The sequence below is a fragment of the Nerophis lumbriciformis genome, linkage group LG11 (assembly GCF_033978685.3).
Source record: "Nerophis lumbriciformis linkage group LG11, RoL_Nlum_v2.1, whole genome shotgun sequence".
NCBI lineage: Eukaryota > Metazoa > Chordata > Actinopteri > Syngnathiformes > Syngnathidae > Nerophis > Nerophis lumbriciformis.
Genome location: NC_084558.2, coordinates 12,310,485 through 12,332,228, shown reverse-complemented (window position 1 = coordinate 12,332,228; position 21,744 = coordinate 12,310,485). Strand labels below are relative to the sequence as shown.

The 21,744-nt window shown below is 39.3% G+C and overlaps 1 protein-coding gene across 3 annotated transcripts; it reads right to left on the bottom strand.

Annotated features, from left to right (window-relative positions):
• Positions 1 to 1,117: 1,117 nt before the first annotated feature.
• Positions 1,118 to 21,361, bottom strand: josd1 (Josephin domain containing 1). 3 transcript variants are annotated; one of them, XM_072914078.1, is made up of 5 exons: positions 21,219 to 21,361; positions 20,248 to 20,854; positions 20,044 to 20,172; positions 13,132 to 13,326; positions 1,118 to 5,331 (listed from the first exon to the last, which is right to left on the bottom strand). In XM_072914078.1, the coding sequence occupies exons 2-5, from the start codon at positions 20,559 to 20,561 to the stop codon at positions 5,232 to 5,234; spliced, it is 738 nt and encodes a 245-aa protein (XP_072770179.1). In that variant the 5' UTR covers positions 20,562 to 20,854; positions 21,219 to 21,361; the 3' UTR covers positions 1,118 to 5,231. The 3 variants fall into 3 exon arrangements, with proteins under 3 accessions (XP_072770179.1, XP_061823346.1, XP_061823345.1); XM_061967362.2 differs by having other exon boundaries at positions 1,118 to 5,327; XM_061967361.2 differs by having other exon boundaries at positions 1,118 to 5,327; positions 20,248 to 20,850; positions 21,219 to 21,349.
• Positions 21,362 to 21,744: the final 383 nt, after the last annotated feature.

Here is a 21,744-nt window from a genome sequence, read left to right as displayed (position 1 = left end):
CATCAAGGGTTTATGCTGCCGATTCCGATCATCTGAGTGAGATCGACCGATACCAATACCGATCACATGTATTAACTGTACATTTTTCAATGTATTATTAGTGAGTACTATTGACAGTTCAACAATATCAGCACAATATTTAAACTAATTCCTTAGTCTATTTAACTGCATGCTATTGTTTGAGTGCACTACAGAACAAAAGCAAAAACTACTATCTGCTACTCATTTAACCCTTTAAGTCTGCTTATGTTCTGGGAATTATTATAAGAATTTGTAAACACGAAATGATTTTTAAGAACATACAAATATTGATCTGATCGGTCGTCGATCATGTATTGATAATACACTTCTAAAGTTAAAGTCCCAATGATAGTCACACACACACTATGTGTGGTGAAATGTGTCCTCTGCATTTGCCCCATTCCCATGTCCACCCCCTGGGAGGCGAGGGGAGCAGTGAGCAGCAACGGTGGCCGCGCTAGGGAATCATTTTTGGTGATTTAACCCCCAATTCCAACCCTTGATGCTGAGCGCCAAGCAGGGAGGTAATGGGTCCCATTTGGTATGACTGGCCTTCTTGCGTGTGACTTACTGACTGTGACAACGCCGACATACCAACAGTTGTTATATTATCCTCTCTCTAGACCAGGGGTACCCAAACTTTTGTTTAAAAAAATATGGCCGGGGGCCGCACGATAATGTCACGTTATTAATGGGAAAATGCATTTTTAGACAATATGATTTGCCTGAGTGGCTAGGAGACACTGAGAATAGAGAGGTAGAAAATGGATTAGAAAGGACAGAATTAAAAAGAATAATAATAAAAAAAAACAAAACTTGGGACTTCCCGCGCGCCGGATCTGTAGTTTGGGGACCCCTGCTCTAGACTTATAATAATTTACTTGCTAATTTCCTGTTAATATCTGCTTACTGTCTGCTGTAATGCGCTTCCATCTAAACTTCTTACACATTACTATGCACTTCTTTCTTGGTGTTGTTTCAAGCTCGGTTAGCTTAGCGATTGGCTTGACTGCTACTGGCTTTCGCTTGGTGTGAAACATGTTTAGCCTGGTCCTCCAGTGATAATAATACTTGACAACGATACTTAAGATACTGAGAAATGCAGTTTATTTGCCATAATTATGGTGATTATTATTAACTTTGTGGAGCGGCTCCACACTGTGTATGGAGACACATAATTGGCTGAGAGGATTGCTGTTTGTGACTATTGAAAGGCATTTATTGTCAACGGCCGTTCATGTACTTTTCCACAAAAATCGGCCGATACCCATCGATCGGCACATTCCTAGCATGTAATCATGTTTATAATTACAACGCCGCTCAACCCCAACCAGGCAAGACAGCAAAAAGCTTTCCTTTCTTGATGGCCCATTTAATACACCCGCATTGACGCATCAACATAAGAGTGTGGCAATAAGCAATTCAATTCTATGCAACAAACATTTTGATTTATTCATTTGGAAAACTTATAACATGATTTTTGGCATTGAAGCTTGACATATTAATGTGATTGTACTGTATATCAATGAAAGCATTGTAAATAACAAAATCAGTGAAGACCTCTTTAATGGACTGCTTGTCTACATTAGTGCTTTAAATACACATGTGAAACCGTTTTTTCATGTAAACAATTTAAGGCCAATATTGTCGCAAATAAGACAATACATCTTAGAAACAAGAGCTACGACGGCGAATCTCTCATAAGGCTAATTTCACAATAATACAACCACATGAACCCATTTTCTTTTCCCCTATCCACACATGACAGCCTACGTTACAGTACAAGACACGACACCCCCCTCCCATAAACGTTGTGTGCAGGTTCAAGAGCGCTACAGGTGCACTGCTGCAAGTGTCACTTGAATTAACCACCTGTTTGCTGACAAATCCCCCTTTGACAGGGTGGGTATGAAAATGACAACAACGCAGGGCTGATATGACATCTGATAAGTCTTATAATGAAACCTTTGACTACTTAAAACAGGGGGGTCCAAAGTACTTAATTGGGGGGCCATTTGTGTCCCACTGAATATTTTTTATTGGTTCGTGACACTTTCTAAAGACAAAATAAACACATCCCAGATTCGAACATGACATAAAAACTAAGAAAAATGCAAAGGACCAAACTCTCCCAAAAATGGAACCCTTAAAACCAAAATGACCGACGACCTGTGCGTCCCACTGTAAATGTTTTTGGATGATTTTCGTGTGTCCTTTCAAATGAATATGCACCCACATTTCTTGTAAAACACAACGCTAAGAACCAGAGGGCCGGACTTCTCCTTTTGCTATTATTTCTAATTTGTATATTCTGGAGAACCACCGTCTTGACAGTAGACGTTTGATTTTAGTCTATTTATTCGGTCAGAGTTACAGGAGCGCTATGCCGTTTTTAAGGACCTTGTGCAAAAAAGCTAATCAAAGATCATATCTAAGACAGCACTTTTGTGTTTTTAAGAATCAGCAGCAAAAATGTGAGTCTCTCACAATTTTTTTTAACCGAACACCAGTTGAATAGAATAGCCCAAATGATGAACAAGAGTGGACTTAAAACGCAACCTTGAGCAACGCACTAGTATAACTAAAGTAAAAAAAAAAGCTACAGCATCACCTTAGTTACGCAAATCACATTACCAAAAAAAAAAAGTGTGTAGGAGAGGACTTCAAGGGGTGTCTTGAGGAACGCCTCAGTTAAGTAAATCACAAGTTTGGACCCCAGTGTTTTATGCTTGCTAGCAAGGTTAAAATGTCAATGCAAGGATCTGCCAGTGTGTTTACAGAGGTCCAAGTTCCTCCATACAACAGGACCACTCTTAACAAATTTTCTGCAAAAATGTTTTCAAATGAAACCACAAGGGCAATATGGTCCCCCCCAGTCGACAGTTGAATAACCCTGACCTACATTGTATTGGTTTTAGTATCTTTATTGTACAAAATGTATCAAAGTAGCCCCCTCCTCCTTCAAATTCTCTGTATTGATTATCAATTGGCCCTGCGATGAGGTGGCGACTTGTCCAGGGTGTACCCCGCCTTCCGCCCGATTGTAGCTGAGATAGGCTCCAGCGCCCCCGCGACCCCAAAGGGAATAAGCGGTAGAAAATGGATGGATGGATGGATGATTATCAATTATGTAGTTTGGACACCCCCGGCTTAAAAGTATGGTGGAATTTTGATGAAATCCAACGTGTCATATATGCAATTTATATTATCAATTACACAATATCATGACATCCAACATTATACACTCCAACTTTACTTAGATTTGAGATTTACTTAATCAAGGGTTTATTCCCGTGGTTGTAGTTTGCATCATCTCATGTGGCAAAATATGGTAATTGTAATATTAGATTGACCTCTTATGATCTTAGAAAAGGCATGGATATCATTAGATTGTGCAAAAAATATATATATATACACACACACACACACATCATTGTTTATCATTATATACCTATATCCTCCTCACTGTTTTAACATCAAGGATCACTGGAAAAACAAATGTAAAAAGACCAAACACTGTGACTTAAGGGTTTGGACTCAACTTAAATTGAGCAAAAAAACACAAAAAGGTCCATTGAGAGCCGCCTGATGAAGATAAATTGGCTTTTTATCCACTGCCTGAAGAGTAACCTGACTGCCGGTTGAACATTGAACTCGCTGAAGCTACAAGCGATAGAATCGGACTCGTTCGATACACTATTACGCACACAAAAAGATAGCTTATACACGTCACACTGCGATTGTTTTGTGCATGAAAATGAATTGTGCAACATGGGCATTGTTTGGTGAAATTATTCTTTCCATAATAGACTGTCGTCCAGGGGCAGTCCATTAGAGTGGATGACAGGGGCATAATCCAAACCATAAAACACATGCATCGGGGAAATGCTGTGATTGCATGAGCAATGCAGGATGTCAAAATATTTGTAAAAAATAAAAATAAAAAACACTGCAAAACCCAAAACAAGTGCATGAGAGAAATGCTGCAAGTTCACAGGACAAAATATATGTTAGCCGTTTTTGTTAAGGAACTAGCGCAGTGGTTCTCAAACTGTGGTACGTACGCGGGCTCCATCTAGTAGTACGCCAAAGATGTCTGTAAATGTGTACTGTATATGGAGTAACATCGTTGTTTATGCATCGTGTGTTATCTTACAGTGGCCAAACATATTGAATATACCGGTACTTGTTAAATAAAACCTCTGCCTTGTTTTTAATGACTGCTTAGGCCTACTACGCGACTGTATTTCAATGTTGGTCATTGTGGTGGTACTTATGAGCCAAGCTTTTTCTGAAATGGTATTTGGTGAAAAAAGTGAGAACCACTGCATTCGTGGGATGCCCAGAAAAAAAAACATTGCTGAAATCATCTCAACTAAATAAAAATCAGTTGTTCTACAATATTAAATATTACGTCTAGTTGGCTAACATCCACTTTGTTCAGCTAAATTGCAGCATTTATCCAATGCTGTTGTTTCTGAGGTTTGTGTTTGTTTATGGCATCTGCATCATTTATGTGATTGCAGCATTTTCTCGCTGCATTTGTACATTGCTGCACATTTTCCTGCATCAGCCACTGTAGTAAATACATGTAGTATTGCAATATTTCTTTGACCACTACTACAGTTTGAAGAGAAGAAAAAAAAAGCTGCAACTACAGCAAGCATCCACTAGAGGAAGTGCTGGAGTTGTTTTGCCCCCCACACCCCCAAAAAACAAGATTGTAGGGTAAAGGCTCGCTCTGTTCCTGTGGCTGCAACACAAAAAGTGACCTCTGACAACATGGAGTGAGACGTCATCACAACAAAGTGAAGAAGGGCACGCTTTGGTGAAAGTGAAGGATCGGCAAATAAACAATACCCTCTGATAAAGGAGAGACATAATTATCTTCAAGAGTACTCCGACCACATTGGAGACTTGAAGAGTAAAAAAGAAAACAAAATATATAAACCAGCAGATCACAAATCAAGATATGTTGTATAAAAAACACAAGAAGAGCAGAAATTGAATAATCTTCCTTGATGTAAATAACTCTTAAATCCTCCCTGGAAAGTTTTCTTCATTGCTTTGCGTCCAATGAGGAGAATCCCGCCATTAATGGTGTAAACAAACTCCTCCACCTCTCAAAAAAAAAATATATTCCACAAGGAAGCAAAAGGCCCTCACTCAAATGAATCTCAACCGCAGGCTGTGATTGGCTGCTTTAGTCCTCAGCTGTCAGAGCGCCATGTTTGTTGCGCTTCCACTTCCTCCGACACCACCAACAGAAGTTCACAGTTCTTCCCTCGGAGCTGCTGGCGCAGGAACTTCCTTTACAGGATTGACAAAACAGAAGAGTGAAAAAGGAAAGGAAGTCAACGTGGAAAAAGTTGATATGTACTGTAAATTGATCTTTCTTTGTTCAATTACTGCCAAGATTTATGGGGGGACTTTTTTGTGGACGTTTTACTACGTTAGTAAAGCGCACTAGTAAGACAAGGCATTGTTTTGGATTTCGTCAATAAAAGTTGTTTGTGACCTTAAAAAAAAAGACACGCGCCAAGAGGTATCAATAATTGTATCGTAACGTTAAATATCACAATAGTTTGTAAAATGATCTCAGGCCTATTAGATACTTTGCCTTATATAGGGTGACAACCACAAACCTTTGAATTAAGCTGCTCATTTTAAGTTATTGTTTCTTTTTAGGGCATACAAGTCGACTTAGTGCATGTAATATTGGAAGATTAATCTTCCCCAGCATGACTTTGTCACCCGATAAAGATACATTTTGGTCTATTTCTTTAACAAATCCCACATTATAGTGCAAATATACATTTTCAGAGTGTTATACACTGATACTACGCCTTCTTGTGTGTCGTGTACTGATTGTGACAACGCCGACATACCTACATATCCTCTCTCTAGACTTTTAATTTACTTGCTAATTCCCTCTTAATATCTGCTTACTGTCTGCTGTAATGCGCTTCCATCTAAACTTCTTAAACATTACAATGCACTTCTTTCTTGGTGTTGTTTCAAGCCCGGTTAGCTTAACGATTAGCTTGACTGCTCCTGGCTTTCGCTTGGTGTGTAACACATTTAGCCTTGTCCTCCAGTGATAATAGTACTTGACAATGATACTTAAGATACTGAGAAATGCAGTTTATTTGCCATAATTGAGGTGATTATTTTTAATTTTGTGGAGTGGCTCCACACTGTGTATGGAGACACGTAATTAGCTGAGAGGATTGCCGTTTGTGACTATTAAAAGGCATTTATTGTCAACGGCCGTTCATGTACTTTTCCACAAAAATCGTCCGATACCGATCGATCGGCACATTCCTAGCATGCAATCATGTTTATGATTACAACGCCTTTCAACCCCAACCAGGCAAGACAGCAAGAAGCTTTCCTTCATACCAAAGACTATAAAAATGGGGCCCATTACCTCCCTGCTTGACACTCAGCATCAAGGGTTGGAATTGGGGGTGAAATCACCAAAAATGATTCCCGGCGCGCGGCCACCGCTGCTGCTCACTGCTCCCCTCACCTCCCAGGGGGTGATCAAGGGTGATGGGTCAAATGCAGAGAATAATTTCGCCACACCTCGTGTGTGTGTGACAATCATTGCTACTTTAACTTTCTTGATGGCCCATTTAATACACCCGCATTGAAGCATCAACCTAAGAGTGTGATAATAAGCAATTCAATTTTGTGCAACAAAAATTTAGAATCATTCATTTGTAAAACTTATAAGATGATTTTTGGCATTAAAGCTTGACATATTAACGTGATTGTACTGTATATCAATGAAAGCATTGTAAATACCGGTAGCAAAATCAGTGAAGACCTCTTAAATGGACTGCTTGTCTACATTAGTGCTTTGGAATACACATGTGAAACCGTTTTTTCATGTAAACAATTTAAGTCCAAAATTGTCAACAATAAGACAATACCTCATAGACACAAGAGCTACAACGGCGAATCTCTCATAAGGCTAATTTCATGATAATACAACCACATGAACCCAGTGAAAAAGGCAAGGAAGTCAATGTGGAAAAACCTGACATGTACTATCAATTGATGTTTCCCACACTATAGTGCAAGCACATTTTCAGAATGTTGTCATGCTTCATCAAAAAGCTGAATTTTGGACTTTGTTCGTAAGTTCAGAGTAAAGAACTGTGCGAAATCTAAATGCCAAATTTTGCCTGACAATTTTGCGTGACATACGTACAATAGGTACCTCTGTGATTTTGCCTCATCCTTCACTTCAGTTGAGGAATGTGTGAAGAATGCACTTCTGACCCGATGAATCAGCAAAAGAAAGATGATGAAGCACTATCTACTTACAGATGGTACTTGGTGGTTGTTTCAGCACACTGCAGCTAGTCCTGCAAAGTCCCACTCTTTAATGCTTCTTCACACAAGATTCTTACAAGAATGAGGCAAAATGACAGTGGTAACCATGGCTGTAACTACCATTAAGGACACCAAGGTCATGTCCTTGGTATCTTTTTAAGGGGTATAAAAAGATGATATGACTGACTGTTTGTGTAGGACTTTGTGTGCGCTATACATCACCATGCGGTAGATCATCCTCTCTCAATATACCATTTTTGGTTATGCACAACTCCAGACAACAACGTAACACAATGAAGTCCACTTTTACTTTAAACATTATCCGATCCAAAATGTGCTGTCAGCATAATGTTAACATGAAATCATACTGACGTAACTAATGTTGCTTTCACATGAATGAAATTGACTGTTGGTATGTTACCGTTTTCATGTCAGTCAGGTTCTGTTCACAGAGATCAAGCCCACCCCGCCCTAAAGGCACAACAAGCTCTCTGCGTAGGGCTCTGCGATCCGTGGGTGGGCCCGTTTTGCATGAAGAAGCACATGTCAAATGTAAATTACGTATTAGTGGCCACGTCATGCTCTGTCCCTGAAAGGAACATGGGAACACTCTTGTGGCGTGCGTCATTAGTACTTGTGTTGCAAAGCAGAAGGTCTTGGGTTCAAATCCCTGTTGTAATTAAAATGGTAGTATGGTTTTTAAATTTGTTTTAAAATCTAATACGCTAAACAATAAAAAAAAAAAAAGTGGACTCTTACAAAATCCTGCTGATTGTCAAAGGTGTTAGATAATATACAACGTGATAGCTCTACCTCAATGAAAGCGTTTGTTATTCTGGAAATTCATTGTGTTGCTCAAGAAAATATGATTTATATAGCGCTTTTTTCTCTAAAGACTCAAAGTGCTTTACATGGTGAAACCCAATATCTACATCTCTAAGCTACAGTCAAACCAGTGTGAGTGGTGCTGGGAGCCCAAGGATACAACAGCAGTGACCAGGATGTTGGAAGTGGGAATCAAACCTGGTACCCTCAAGTTGCTGGCACAGCCGTTCTACCAACAGAGCTGCGCCGCCCCCGTGATTTCAGACTACTGTATGCAAGGTTGCGGCGCCCATTTGAAGCATATTTTCGGTGTGCAAAGCCACCGATATAACTTAAACTTGGGGGAATGATGGTACACAGACTGAAGTTTAAGGTCAGCAAATTTTCAGTAATTTGCTGGACCTTTGTAGATTTTTTTAATAAAATCTAAATGGTGGGCATTTATCCATTAAATATGGCTGCTGATGTTGTGTTTGATGGAGAAGCAGCTGGAAGGAGATAACATAAAAATCTACTCTCCAAGGTAAATGTTGTACATTATTATTACATTACTTTATAAAAATACAGTAGATTCTACGGGTGCTCAAAAATATCAATTCACAACAGAATCGTAATTCTTGTTTACACCGATTCTATATCGATTCATCATTTTCAAAAATCGATATATATATTTTTTTATCTTTATGCTATTCTGGTACTTGTTTATGTGTATTCGGTATCTTCTGCACAAGTCCCGAAAATGTAAAATAAAACTATGGAGGCATGGCGGATGTATTAATAAAACAATCCTGCCTTCCTTTATACTTCAAACAAACCATGCGGAATTTCTCCTCCAAGTGTGACGTTTTACAATTAGTGACGTCCGCGGATATCTTCATATATGGTAAAAAATGTACTCAAATAGCTTTGCGCGAGTCTGCCATTATAGTCCGACTTTGTAGTCAGTAAGCTCCTTCTTTTTCTCTATCCTTGTTGCGGGGCAGACTGGCTCGTACATGCACATGTATCCTCCACTGCTGCCATTTTTAATACAAAGTAGCGTACAGTTTGTTCTTGTGTATGTCAGTAGACTCCATATGGGAACGCTAAAAACTACAACATGGCTGATGGGGTGGAAGGAGCTTGGCCTGGAGAACTTTGGCACATAAATAAGACCGCCCACAAAACGGCGCATCCTGAAAAGACGGTCGGAAGCTGCTTGAAGATGGTCTGTAAAACATAATTTATGCAACATTTTGACCAAAGAACCACCATTAAAAGTTATGTAGACCACAATGAAGCGTTTTAAATATAGAAAAATAATCAAATTATAGGATACATTTTTAAAAAGATGCTTTTAGACCATCTCTATACCTACTTGCTGCGCGTATACGTCAGCAACCAAAAGGAAGTTTTGTAACCTGAAACCAGTTTTGAAAATGTTTTATTATAAATACTATACCAAATAATACTTTGCGAAAATTAATTTGAATCGGGAATCTCATTGAATCGAGAATCGATTCTGAATGGACTCGTCACCACAAAATCAGAATCATACCGAATCGTGAGGTGCCCAAAGATCCCTAAATTTAGTACATTCTATTGTATTGTTTCATACAACATTTATCTAAAAGTTAGTTTTTATTTTTAAACATGTCACATGTTGGAATTGTGCTGTTTTTTGAGGGGAGTGTGTGGGCAAGCACCAATTGAATTCATTTCAATGAGCGACTTGAAATACCATTTTTTTTTTAGTTAAGAGCGGCGTCACAGTACCAATTAAGCTTGTAAGTTATCACGACCTGTGTATTATAACCACAGGTAGAAGCAGTAATTGGCTGTAAGTATCTTTCCTCTGACATGTGATAGTCACGTGACTCAACATCAGGGTACTATAAATACTTAAGAAAAGAGTTTAGAAATGAGGTGTTGCTGAATGACGCAGAAAAATTTAAAATTTTTAAAGAAGAGAACTCGTCTCATTGGAGGGCTGACAAAGTCTTGGAAGGAAAAGTAGATACATAATAAATACATGAAAACCACAATTAAATAGTACAGATAAAGGTCTCCTCTTTAAAGGGGAACTGCCCTTTTGTTCACGATCATGATGAAAGACAAGAACACACTTTTTTTTTTTTTTTAGGATTCTGTAGATGATAAAAAAATGCTTGCAAAATGCCGCCAATGGGAGTCACCATTGTCGCCTTTAAATCCCTCTAAAACAGGGGTGTTAAACTCATTTTAGATCGGGGGCCACATGGAGAACAATCTACTCCCAAGTGGGCCAGACTGGTAAAATCACAGCACGATAACTTAAAAATAAAGACAACTTCAGATCTTTGTTTAAAAATAGAACAAGCACATACTGAAAATGTACAAATCATAATGTTGTTGGGTATTTGGTTTACACTTACATTTTTTTTACACTTTGCGGTTAATAGTATTCTATCTTTATTCGTCGTTATTTATATTTTCTAAATAAATTATGGTGTTAGTTTTCAATCTATCAAGATAAATTACAGTATGCTATTTATGTAGTTTGATAATTTTTTTCGACTGATGTAATAACATCATGTGGTTTCTTTTGCACATATGTAGCATCATCTACAAAGATACAAAGAATTACTATTGCGACATCCAGTGGACACATTTAAAACAGCTGTTTCTTTCATTAAAAAATTTCAGGTACATTTTTAGATTTAGCAAACTCATCCCGCGGGCCGGATAAAACCTGTTTGCGGACCTGATCCGGCCCTCGGGCCGTACATTTGACACCCCTGCTCTAAAACAACTTTAAAACCCTCCAACGTTTCATATACACACTGCATGTAGTAGGAGACATGTTAATAACAATAAGTAATATGATTAATATTTATGGTGTTTTTCATTTTATGCATTACCAGAACTTACTTCCTCAGCGCATTTATTTCCGTTACCAAAGCAAATGTGTGTTTCTATTTCCGGAAACAAAGGCTTGTATCTCCTAATCATGGCAGACTTGGTAACAGACACAGAAAATAAATTTTTTTGGACAAATGAGGATTCACAACCTTCATTTTTTGAAGCTGAATATACGGAGGATGAACTGCTCCTTATAGTAGCGAGCTCAAAGAGAGTGTGAAACGTTGGCGCAGACGGAAGCCGAGAGAGTGAGGTCGGTGTGACTTGACGGTAAATGTGGACAGAAAAGGCGTGCTTTCCCAAATAAAACCGGGGAAAAAAACGTCTCAACCAAACGCATAACTGTCTATCGAGTAAGTCACTATAATATTGATCATGATACATGCAGCACGTCATGGTGGTTGTTACAAATACAGTGCATACACTGTCTAGCTAGTTGTGTACAAACAAAACATGAAATGTGGGCTAATACTTTAGAGATACTGTAATATGATTGGTCGTATTTTTCTATCAGTACAGATTGGTGTTCTATCGCATTGTGTTGTGCATTACAAACTCAAAAACCATTCAGCTGTTGACGCAGTATCAAGCCTACTTCTTGCTGCAGCTAGATTACGGCTAATATTGTAGCATGCTGTCGCAAGACGATGTATTGCTACGCCAGAAAAATAGTTCCTCAGTCTTTGCTCTTACAATAACAATGTTGCTACAGTTTGGTTATTATACAGGTTACGGAACGTAAATTAAGTATTATTGGCAGTTTTTGAATGCATTTTTTTTTAGATTGAATGGATTGCTCCCATTAGCTGCATTGTTGGCTACCTAGAACACACCCATTATTACAAGTTAGAATGCAAAAAAACAAAAAACATTTGTCTTCTTGTCTTTCATAATGATTGTGAACAATAGGCAAAAAAATGCAGTTCCCCTTTAATAAACACATAGTACTACTCACTGCAGTTAATTAAAATACACTTTTAACGCAGTGTTTCCTAACGTGATTGAGCAAGGTCACAGTTTAAATGAGAACAATTTCACAGTAGACACGCACACAAAATGTTGTTGAGCAGAGAAGTCTGTTCGGAGACAAAAACCAACAGACTCCTTTGTACTCCATGCAATCAAAGTGTAGAACTCCTCACTAGGAGTGCAATTACATGACTTTCTGCCTTGGTTTATATCATACTTGCATTTTGTATTCATACTTGATCATTATATTTGATCCTTTACTGATTGCGCTGAATTATGTGCTTCTACTGCCATTGTCCTGTAAATACTGCCTATGGTGTTGCTGCTATTGGAACCTTCCTTTCCCTGAGTACACAGTGGTTGGGAATTACTGCTTTAAACTCTAGGACAGTGGTTCTTAACCTGGGTTCGATCGAACCCTAGGGGTTTGGTGAGTTGGGCTCAGGGGTTCGGCGGAGGTCAAGACACACCCGACTCATCGTGTAAATAAAAACTTCTCCCTATCGGCGTATTACAGATACGGCCACAGCAGAAGTCACAATGATTTGCAGGTGTCTAATTTGTTGTGAGTTTATGCACTGTGTTGGTTTTGTTCTTTGAACAAGGTGATGTTCATGAACGGTTCATTTTGTGCACCAGTATAAAAACATGGTAACACTTTAGTATGGGGAACATATTCACCATTAATTAGTTGCTTATTAACATGCAAATTAGTAACATATTAGCTCTTAACTAGTCATTAAGTACTTATTAATGCCTCATTATAACCCTAACCCTCTAACCCTGGCCCTAACCCTAACCAAATCACTTTAAATTAAGTCTTTGTTACTTAGAATATGTTTCCCATACTAAAGTGTTACCAAAAACATATAACTTTGTCTTGAATTTGAAAAAAAACTAAAACATTTTATTTTTCACTAAAGAAGGGTTCGGTGAATGCGCATATAAAACTGGTGGGGTTCGGTACCTCCAACAAGGTTAAGAACCACTGCTCTAGGAGAAATACATGACATTAGCTGCATGAGACATTAACCAATGCAGTTGATACAATAATCTCAGCATTATTATTGCTCTATCTCTCGTCCCCCTCACCTGAGATCATCTGGACTCCCGATTGGTTGAGGGCCACGCAGCTTGGAGTCCAGGTTGTAGTAGACCCCCGCGACTTCTCTCACCCCAATCCAGTGCTGGCGTTTGAGCGGCAGCTGTAGTGGTCCCCAGCGGAGATTGGACGGAACGTTGAGAATGAAGCCGGTCACGTTGGACAGCTCAATGCTGCCGACGTCCCTGGAAGTACAAAGATGGCGTTTGTCTATTTGTCCTCACGTCCCTGATGAGCGGCAACAGGGTTTTATAAGGTAGATTTAAAAACAATCATTTTGTTGTCTTATGCGCCATGCCACAGTATTTAAAGACTACCACCGCAAGTATCAACAATAACCGGAAAGAAACTGCTCAAACACAATAAAGAAGCTAATATTTTAGCAACAACAGCATAAAGTCATCAGATTGCTTAACAACAACTTAATGTTGTGTCCAGGGAGTGTAGAAATCACTATTGATTTGTTGACGTGTTAAATCAGTCACTATCTGAATTACATATTACAGATTCTGATTACATTTAAACCTTTTTTTCTTCCTTTGTTTTCATAGCTTGTTATAATAAGCTTGTTTTATCATAACATAAACATATATTTTGTCTTAAAACGTTAAAACAATTTTGTTTTAACGTTTTAACTGCATCTTGTATTCCAGTTATATCTTTTATCTAACATTATGAAGTGAAACATGAATGTTATTAAATTATGCTCAATATTACATTATGTGAGTTAATATTTTACTCACTACAGATCAGACAAAACTGTTCCACATTCTTCATGAAAATTTGAAGTTTTCTGCCTCTTATTGGTATGTGAACCTTATCAGAGACAGTACATATTATACTTGGCATGATACAGCACTTTGAGATGTGTGATATCATGCCCGCAAACTATCTAATCAGATAAAGCATAAAAAGACCTCACTTTCCTAACTTGAGTATTAAAGAAGTTTCAGTAACTTTTGTTAAAATACATCATGGTCCTGTTACATATTGCTTTACAATTGACATAAAAGCTGCAACGTTATTTATCTTTCTTATTAAGTATCCCAACTCAATCACATTTTAACATGTAGCGTTCAGCATATAGAAAGTGTTAGAAAAAAAATCTCTATTTACTTGAACTATTTACAATAATTAATGTAGCACACTCCTATAGATCGGGCTTCACGGTGGCAGAGGGGTTAGTGCATCTGCCTCACAATACGAAGGTCCTGAGTAGTCTTGGGTTCAATCCCGGGCTCAGGATCTTTCTGTGTGGAGTTTGCATGTCCTCCCCGTGACTGCGTGGGTTCCCTCCGGGTACTCCGGCTTCCTCCCACCTCCAAAGACATGCACCTGGGGATAAGTTGATTGGCAACACTAAATTGGCCCTAGTGTGTGGATGTGAGTGTGAATGTTGTCTGTCTATCTGTGTTGGCCCTGCGATGAGGTGGCGACTTGTCCAGGGTGTACCCCGCCTTCCGCCCGATTGTAGCTGAGATAGGCTCCAGCGCCCCCCGCGACCCCAAAGGGAATAAGCGGTAGAAAATGGATGGATGGATGGACTCCTATAGATCAGTAAGCATAAACAGTACACAGTGGCTAACATGACAGGACATGTCCCAAATAGGGATGTTTTGATCAGTGTTTTATGGTGCTGATTCCGATACCAATCATCCATGAGTGAAATAGGCCGCTCACAATACTGTTACCGATCATATGTATTAACTGTAGATTTTCAGTGTATTTATGGGGAAAGCATACAGTGTAACAAAATCAACACATTGCTTAAACAATGTCCTTATTGTCTTTGATTACATATAATTGTTTGATCACAATAAAGTAAATAGTACACAATAACTAAATACAAGTAAAAACTACTATCTAGTACTCATTTGATTTCGTTGGTTTTTGCCCTCAAACTCATGTAAATAAAAATCCAGACTTCTTGAAGCACTTATTTTTTGTGTTATTTCAAGCGAGCTTAGCGATGAATATGTTTGAATGATTACATTTTTGATCACAATACTAAACAGACAAAAACATGGATGGTGGTGGAACAATATCAACTAAATATTAAAATTAATTTCTTATTCCCATTTGTCACATACAATATTTTGAACAAAATTAAGTCAATAGCACAACAGAAATAAACTCCAATGGCTCTGATTTAATTCCTTTAGTTGTTTGCCCTTGTAAAGTCCTTCTGTGTCTAGGGTCAAAAAACGATTTTATGATAGTAGACATATTGAGCTAATCACTGTAGTATCAACAATATACTGATACATACTTTGTATCGGTACTGTTGACATTTATAGCAACCCGCCCCACCCCTTTTCACATTCAACAGCTCTATCTTAGTGGTCAGCTTGACTTCTTGTATTCTGTGTAGTGTATCATGTTTAGCTGTTCATGGTCCTCCAGTGGTGATGTTACTCATAAGAAACAGTTTATTTGCCACCATGGAGGCGAGGATTAGTGACTTAGAAGCGGCTTAGCACTGTGAAGGCACTTGCTAGCAAAGGACGATACATTGCATTGAGGACGCATCCGTTGCCATGCTAGAAAATGTAAACTACATGCATTATCATGATATGGCGATAGAATTTAAATCTCTATCATCAGCTAAATTTATATCATTTAACACATGTCGCCTATATTGCGTGACCCTAGAGCAGGGGTCACCAACGCGGTGCCCGCGGGCACCAGGTAGCCCGTAAGGACAAGATGAGTAGCCCGCTGGCCTGTTCTAAAAATAGCTCAAATAGCAGCACTTACCAGTGAGCTGCCTCTATTTTTAAAATTTTATTTATTTACTAGCAAGCTGGTCTCGCTTTGCTCGACATTTTTAATTCTAAGAGAGACAAAACTCAAATAGAATTTGAAAATCCAAGAAAATATTTTAAAGACTTGGTCTTCACTAACTGACAAAGAAACAGATAACATATTTGGTGTCCAGTTCAAAGTGTGACATGATTTATTTAAACATTTGAGAGTTGACTTTTGTATTTTACATGAGTTATTATTTGTACAAACATGGTGCAAAGTAATTCATGATTTGTTAAAAAATGTTAGTGGCTAGCTAGTTAAAATGGGATATTGTGATTTCACAAGACTGTCTTAGAAGCGATCATTTGACAATGTTCAATTTGAAAAATGTGCACTTAGAGAAAATATAAAAATAAAGTGTTGCATATTGATATTTATCTGTTTCTATATAAATTTATTGTGAGAAATCATTAAGATGATCAGTGTTTCCACAAAGATAAATATAATTAATTATTAATAATAACATAGAGTTAAAGGTAAATTGAGCAAATTGGCTATTTCTGGCAATTTATTTAAGTGTGTATCAAACTGGTAGCCCCTGCGATGAGGTGGCGACTTGTCCAGGGTGTACCCCGCCTTCCGCCCGATTGTAGCTGAGATAGGCTCCAGCGCCCCCCGCAACCCCAAAGGGAATAAGCGGTAGGAAATGGATGGATGGAAACTGGTAGCCCTTTGCATTAATCAGTACCCAAGAAGTAGCTCTTGGTTTCAAAAAGGTTGGTGACCCCTGCCCTAGAGCAAAATAAACAAACCAAAAAATAGATGATTCGATTTTTGTGTCAGCCACTTCTTCTCAAATAGTGGGGGGCTCCTGAGGGGACGCGGTGCGATGCCAGGGGACCCTGGGTAATATGCTTTATCAGTATCGTGCTTCAAACCCCGCTTCAAAAATCTAGGCACTGCAAACATGTTCATTGTAGCCTTTAAGCCTGACTTGCTCATTTTGATTAAAAAAGAACAAATCAGCAAAAACTGTTTTATATTAATTTTTGGTTTTGTCGGTTAAAGTATAAAGTAATAAAGATAAAATGTTATGCAGAGGTGTACTTATAACAATTTCATAGTATTCATAGTCACGGATAGGGGGCGGGGGGAGTGTGTTCTTCTTTCTAGGGGGGGGGGCGTAACAGAAAATAATTGAGAAGCACTGTTGTAAGACAACTTTCCTACTCTTGAACCTCTGCTCACAAAAGGGAGGAAATATGTCAACTGTTTTGCCTACGTTATTATTTTTATGACACTCCATCATATGGTGGTGCGATTATTACCAGCTCAGTGGCCTAGTGGTAGATTGGTAGGTCGTGAGTTCAAACCCCGGCCGAGTCATACCAAAGACTATAAAAATGGGACCCATTACCTCCCTGCTTGACACTCAGCATCAAGGGTTGGAATTGGGGGTTAAATCACCAAAAATGATTCCCGGGCGCGGCCATCGCTGCTGCCGACTGCTCCCCTCACCTCCCAGGGGGTGATCAAGGGTGATGGGTTAAATGCAGAGAATAATTTCGCCACACCTACTGTGTGTGTGACAATCATGGGTACTTTAACTTTAACTTTATTCAACTCCGTAAGTGAAATTAATTAGAAATTTACACGCAGGCACCAAACACCTCCACTTTAAGGATGTTGGCAAAATCACAACACACAGCTTTAGTGGAGTGAGAAGAACATGTCTACAAGATATAAGCAAAATTGGTTTAAAAAACTTGGCCGCCATTAACAATACGTCTCTGCAGGAACACCTCCCAGATTTAGTCTGAGATGCATCATGACTGTTTGGACTTTAGTGTTATTTTTCCTGTTTTTAGTATTTCTTCCTGTCCAGCCATCTTATTTTGGTTTCTCTTCCTGTTTTAGGACTGGCTTTTTGTGACTCCACCTCTGCTTCTAAATGATGAACAAGTGTTTTTCTTTTTCTTTTCTTGTTCGGTGTCTTATTTTCCACTTCCCGTCGACCGCTCTTATTTTTTTAAGTTCCACTTCCTGTTTAACATGTCAGGCTACCAGTGTTCGGAAAATTACTTTAAAAAGTAATTAATTATAGTTACTTATTAGTTTACCCAAAAAATATCTGAATAACTAATATAATTACTATTTAATATATGTCATTATTTCACATGGGAAGGTAATTAATGCATTACTTTCAAATATCTGCATATGTGAGCATAGTGAGAGCATAGTGTGTGCCTTTAGAAGGCGGTGTTTGTTGCCAAGTGACGTGTGACGTCAGCGAGAGTGCGCTCAGAGCATCATTTTAGCTCAGCTGTGTTTGTTAGCTTAGCAGCTCCAGTTTTCCGGCACTGACAGCAAATCTGTTGAATCTTTTCACTGGATTGTGTTAGCTATAGTTAATAAAGAGATTGAATGTGCTTCAATGGCTCTCTTGTCTCCTTGTCTACACATGGGGTACAGTATATAGAATTTCCAGCTTTTCACTTCAATCATGGATTTGTTGTTCATTATTTACTCATAGTAGTAGTAGGTGTGTATGTGTGTACTCAGCTTACAAGTTGTTTGCTGTGTGATGTTGCCTTTACCTACTTAACATTAAGTTCATTTTAGTGTGGTGCTGAATGTTGCTTTCACTAATAAAAAGTTACTTCCTGCATTGAACTTGCTGTGTTTTGGACGCCGTCTTGTTGACATAGAACCACATCAAAAATGGTTTGCCACGATACATCAAATGCATCGGTAAGACGTTGTAACGTACGTATATGTAATTAATTAGATTACTCATTACTAGTAAAAGTTATTTCGTAATGTTTTCCTATCACCACAAGCTACATTTTTACCTCTGCTCAGAACGCTGGTTCCTCACCTGTTCCTTAAAGAGGCTCACCTGTCGCTAATTGCCTATCGCTGGTTCATTGTTTCAAAGATCGTTTTATGTGTTCTTGTGTTTTTGCCTTGCCGAGCATCACTTTGCCTTGTTTGATCTACTGTTGTAGTGATCCTTAATTTTGGTACCCAATACAGAACTTCTACTTGCACGTCACTTGCCTTCTCTGCATCCTGGTATTACGCCAACACCAATCATGCGCAACTGTAACAGATTTTTGTCTAACGATCAGGGCATAGAACCAAATTCTCGGCCCCCATCCAACCCTAAACCCAACGTCGCAGCCCCATACACACACTTGGTATGTGTACATGCACAAAAAAATAATTATTGCATGGATTTGGTTGAAACCAGTTTTTAATCTTAATTAGGCTTTTGACTTAACATATCTAGATAAACTCCCTTAATAATTTGTTTTTGTTTTGAAATATAAAAAGTTAATATCAACACAAAATGACCAAAATATGAATTTAAATAATCTACTAACCTTTAGTTTCTGAATAATATTAATTATTCATTTAAATATGATTATAAAAATCTGTCAAGTTTTCCTTTACTTCAGAGTGTACAGTAGAAATTAGCTGATACACATAGCATTATTATCAGTGGATAATACGAATCCTAATAATACAATGAATATAGTACTATAAATGCATCTCCTGGGAGTTAACTCTCTCCATGTCTTTAAAACTTACTTACGCCTCTGTTTTTAACTTGAATCAACGTTCTTTGAAGGCACCACAGTTATGGGCAAAAAAATGCAAAAGTGAAACTTGTACATAACTTTCCCCTATGCTGCCACTAATATATTTTTTTGAATATTTACCTTTCTTCTATCACTTCATCTTGGTTCCAAAATGTAGGCGCTGTGTTTAAATGCTTAAAAAGGTGAGCTTTGATGACATCTGTGTTGAGTGAAATATTTCATGAAAGATTTGCCGCTATCCCGGTTGAACGACCCATTTTGCATTTTTGATAAGGGGGGTGTAGGTAGTCTTTCAAGAAACTTTATTGTTGAACTTATTATATTCATTTCATATTAACATTTATTACGTCATTGTTTTTATTTTCTTGCATCTTTAAACTTTACAAAAGCCCAGCCCCCTACCGTGCTTGGGGCCCCACTTAGACGCCCCTGCTAATGAATATAAAACTTTGAGGAAATCTATATAACGTGTACTAGCTTTTTGCGCACAAACCAAATGTCATTTACTTCCACACAAACGTTTTGGAGCAACACTTCTCCTTCACTGACCTTCTTTTATCCCACCAAACCGCCTCAAAGCCTCGCGTCTGCAGGGCAGCCATGATGACATTCACGTCGTAGTTACCGTTTCCCAGCATGCTCTTCTTGTGAGACGCCACCAGAGTGCTGGGAGAAAGCCTGCAACGAGTCGACAAGGAAAGGCGTTCACGAGAAATGAGAAGGCAAACACAGGTGGACAATGTGGACGCGCACCTCTGGTAGATCTCCTGCAACGTGTCCCTGCTGAAGGCCGAGCCGTCCTGGAAGACGTTATTGAGCGCGTGCAGGGCGCACAGCTCCCGCCGCTGCTTCTCGTGGTAAATAGCCGGACGCGCCGGTGAAGGTTGAAGAAGTGGCGGCGCCGTGAGCGAGGACGAGGAGGATGAAAGCTCTCGCTTCTCTGCTCTCACTACTTCCCCTCCACCAGCTTTCTGCTTGCTGACCTTCCAAGGCATGCACCCCAAGTCCTGGAGGCTTCCTTTGCCTTTCCCCTTCCACTCGCCGCCTGGATACGGAGTGCTGCCCATCTCGGGTCGTTGGCCACCACCTTCAGGAAGCTAAATCTGCATCATGACAACCATCACCATGGTAACCTCTCAGCCGCTCGGAAGAGAGGCGCTTTTGTGTTTGTGGACGATTGCAGGGAAGGTGAGGGTTTAAATTGGGTTTATCTTGGAAAGGGGACATAGGCAGGGCACTAAGAGACCTTTCTCAAAGACGAGAGATGAGTGTGACTTCCTCCATCCTCAGTCGGGCTTTTTGTTCCATCGCGAGGCGGCCAAACTTCCACTGGAAAAGGGCCGGGGTGTCCAAAAGCTGTCTGGGCAAATCACAAAACACATTAGGAGTCAGAATTGCCAAAAGAAACACGTTCCTCCCTATAAATAACTCCCATGTTGGTCAGCAGACCCAAAAATGAGAAGGTAAACATCCTCAGCAGCTGCTGGAAGGAAGCTGGCTGTTCAGTTAGCTGGCAACAACAGCACAAAAAGAACCAAAACCACACATTCGCCTTATCTCATCGCTCAAATGTCACATTTACGAAGAAATATACAATTCGTGGCCAGATTGCAGCCAAGTGACCACAGTGTGACAGACTGACTCGACGTTGTCTTGAGCAAACAAGCCCGAGCAGCGCCTACTCGTTACGCTTAATAACTTGTTTTGGGTTAACGACAACTCACCAAATCTCTGCCGTCACACACCCAAATGTGGCACGCCGCTCTGAGGGGATGAAACTAGGCTCTGTTCCTTCTCGCAGGGGAGTTGTGTCCTTTGTCTTTAGCCACTTTTCACCAAGTGACTCGACTGCGTCTGCTTAGGGCGCATGCGCGGGAGCGTCACTCTGACTTCATGTTGCTGTTTGCGTCACTCAGAAGTGGGCGGGGCGAGTGAACACCTTCGGGGTGGGCGAAACTTTTGTGTGGTTTTTTTCATTCTTATTTATTTTATTTCGAACTCAAACATTTCAATAATAATCTCGGTCTAAACAAAATTAAATAACATTTTATTTCGAACACAATATCAAAAATAATCTTGGACAAGACAAAAAAAAAAACAAGGATGTTTTCTGCATGACCCATCACTCACACTAATTCCATAATTCTTTGTACATCCATCCATCCATCCATCCATTTTCTACCGCTTGTCCCTTTTGGGGTACGGGGGGTGCTAGATCCTATCAACTGCATTCGAGCGGAAGGCGGGGTA

Bases quoted from the DNA above. Each gene is read 5' to 3' on its own strand.
- josd1 (XM_061967362.2), bottom strand. From the start codon at position 20,561: ATGGGCAGCACTCCGTATCCAGGCGGCGAGTGGAAGGGGAAAGGCAAA. The intron at 13,327-20,043 runs GTCAGTGAAGGA...TTGTACTTCCAG, and splicing joins GTTTGGTGGGATAAAAGAAG to GGACGTCGGCAGCATTGAGC. The intron at 5,328-13,131 runs GTGAGGGGGACG...CTGTAAAGGAAG, and splicing joins GGGAGTCCAGATGATCTCAG to TTCCTGCGCCAGCAGCTCCG.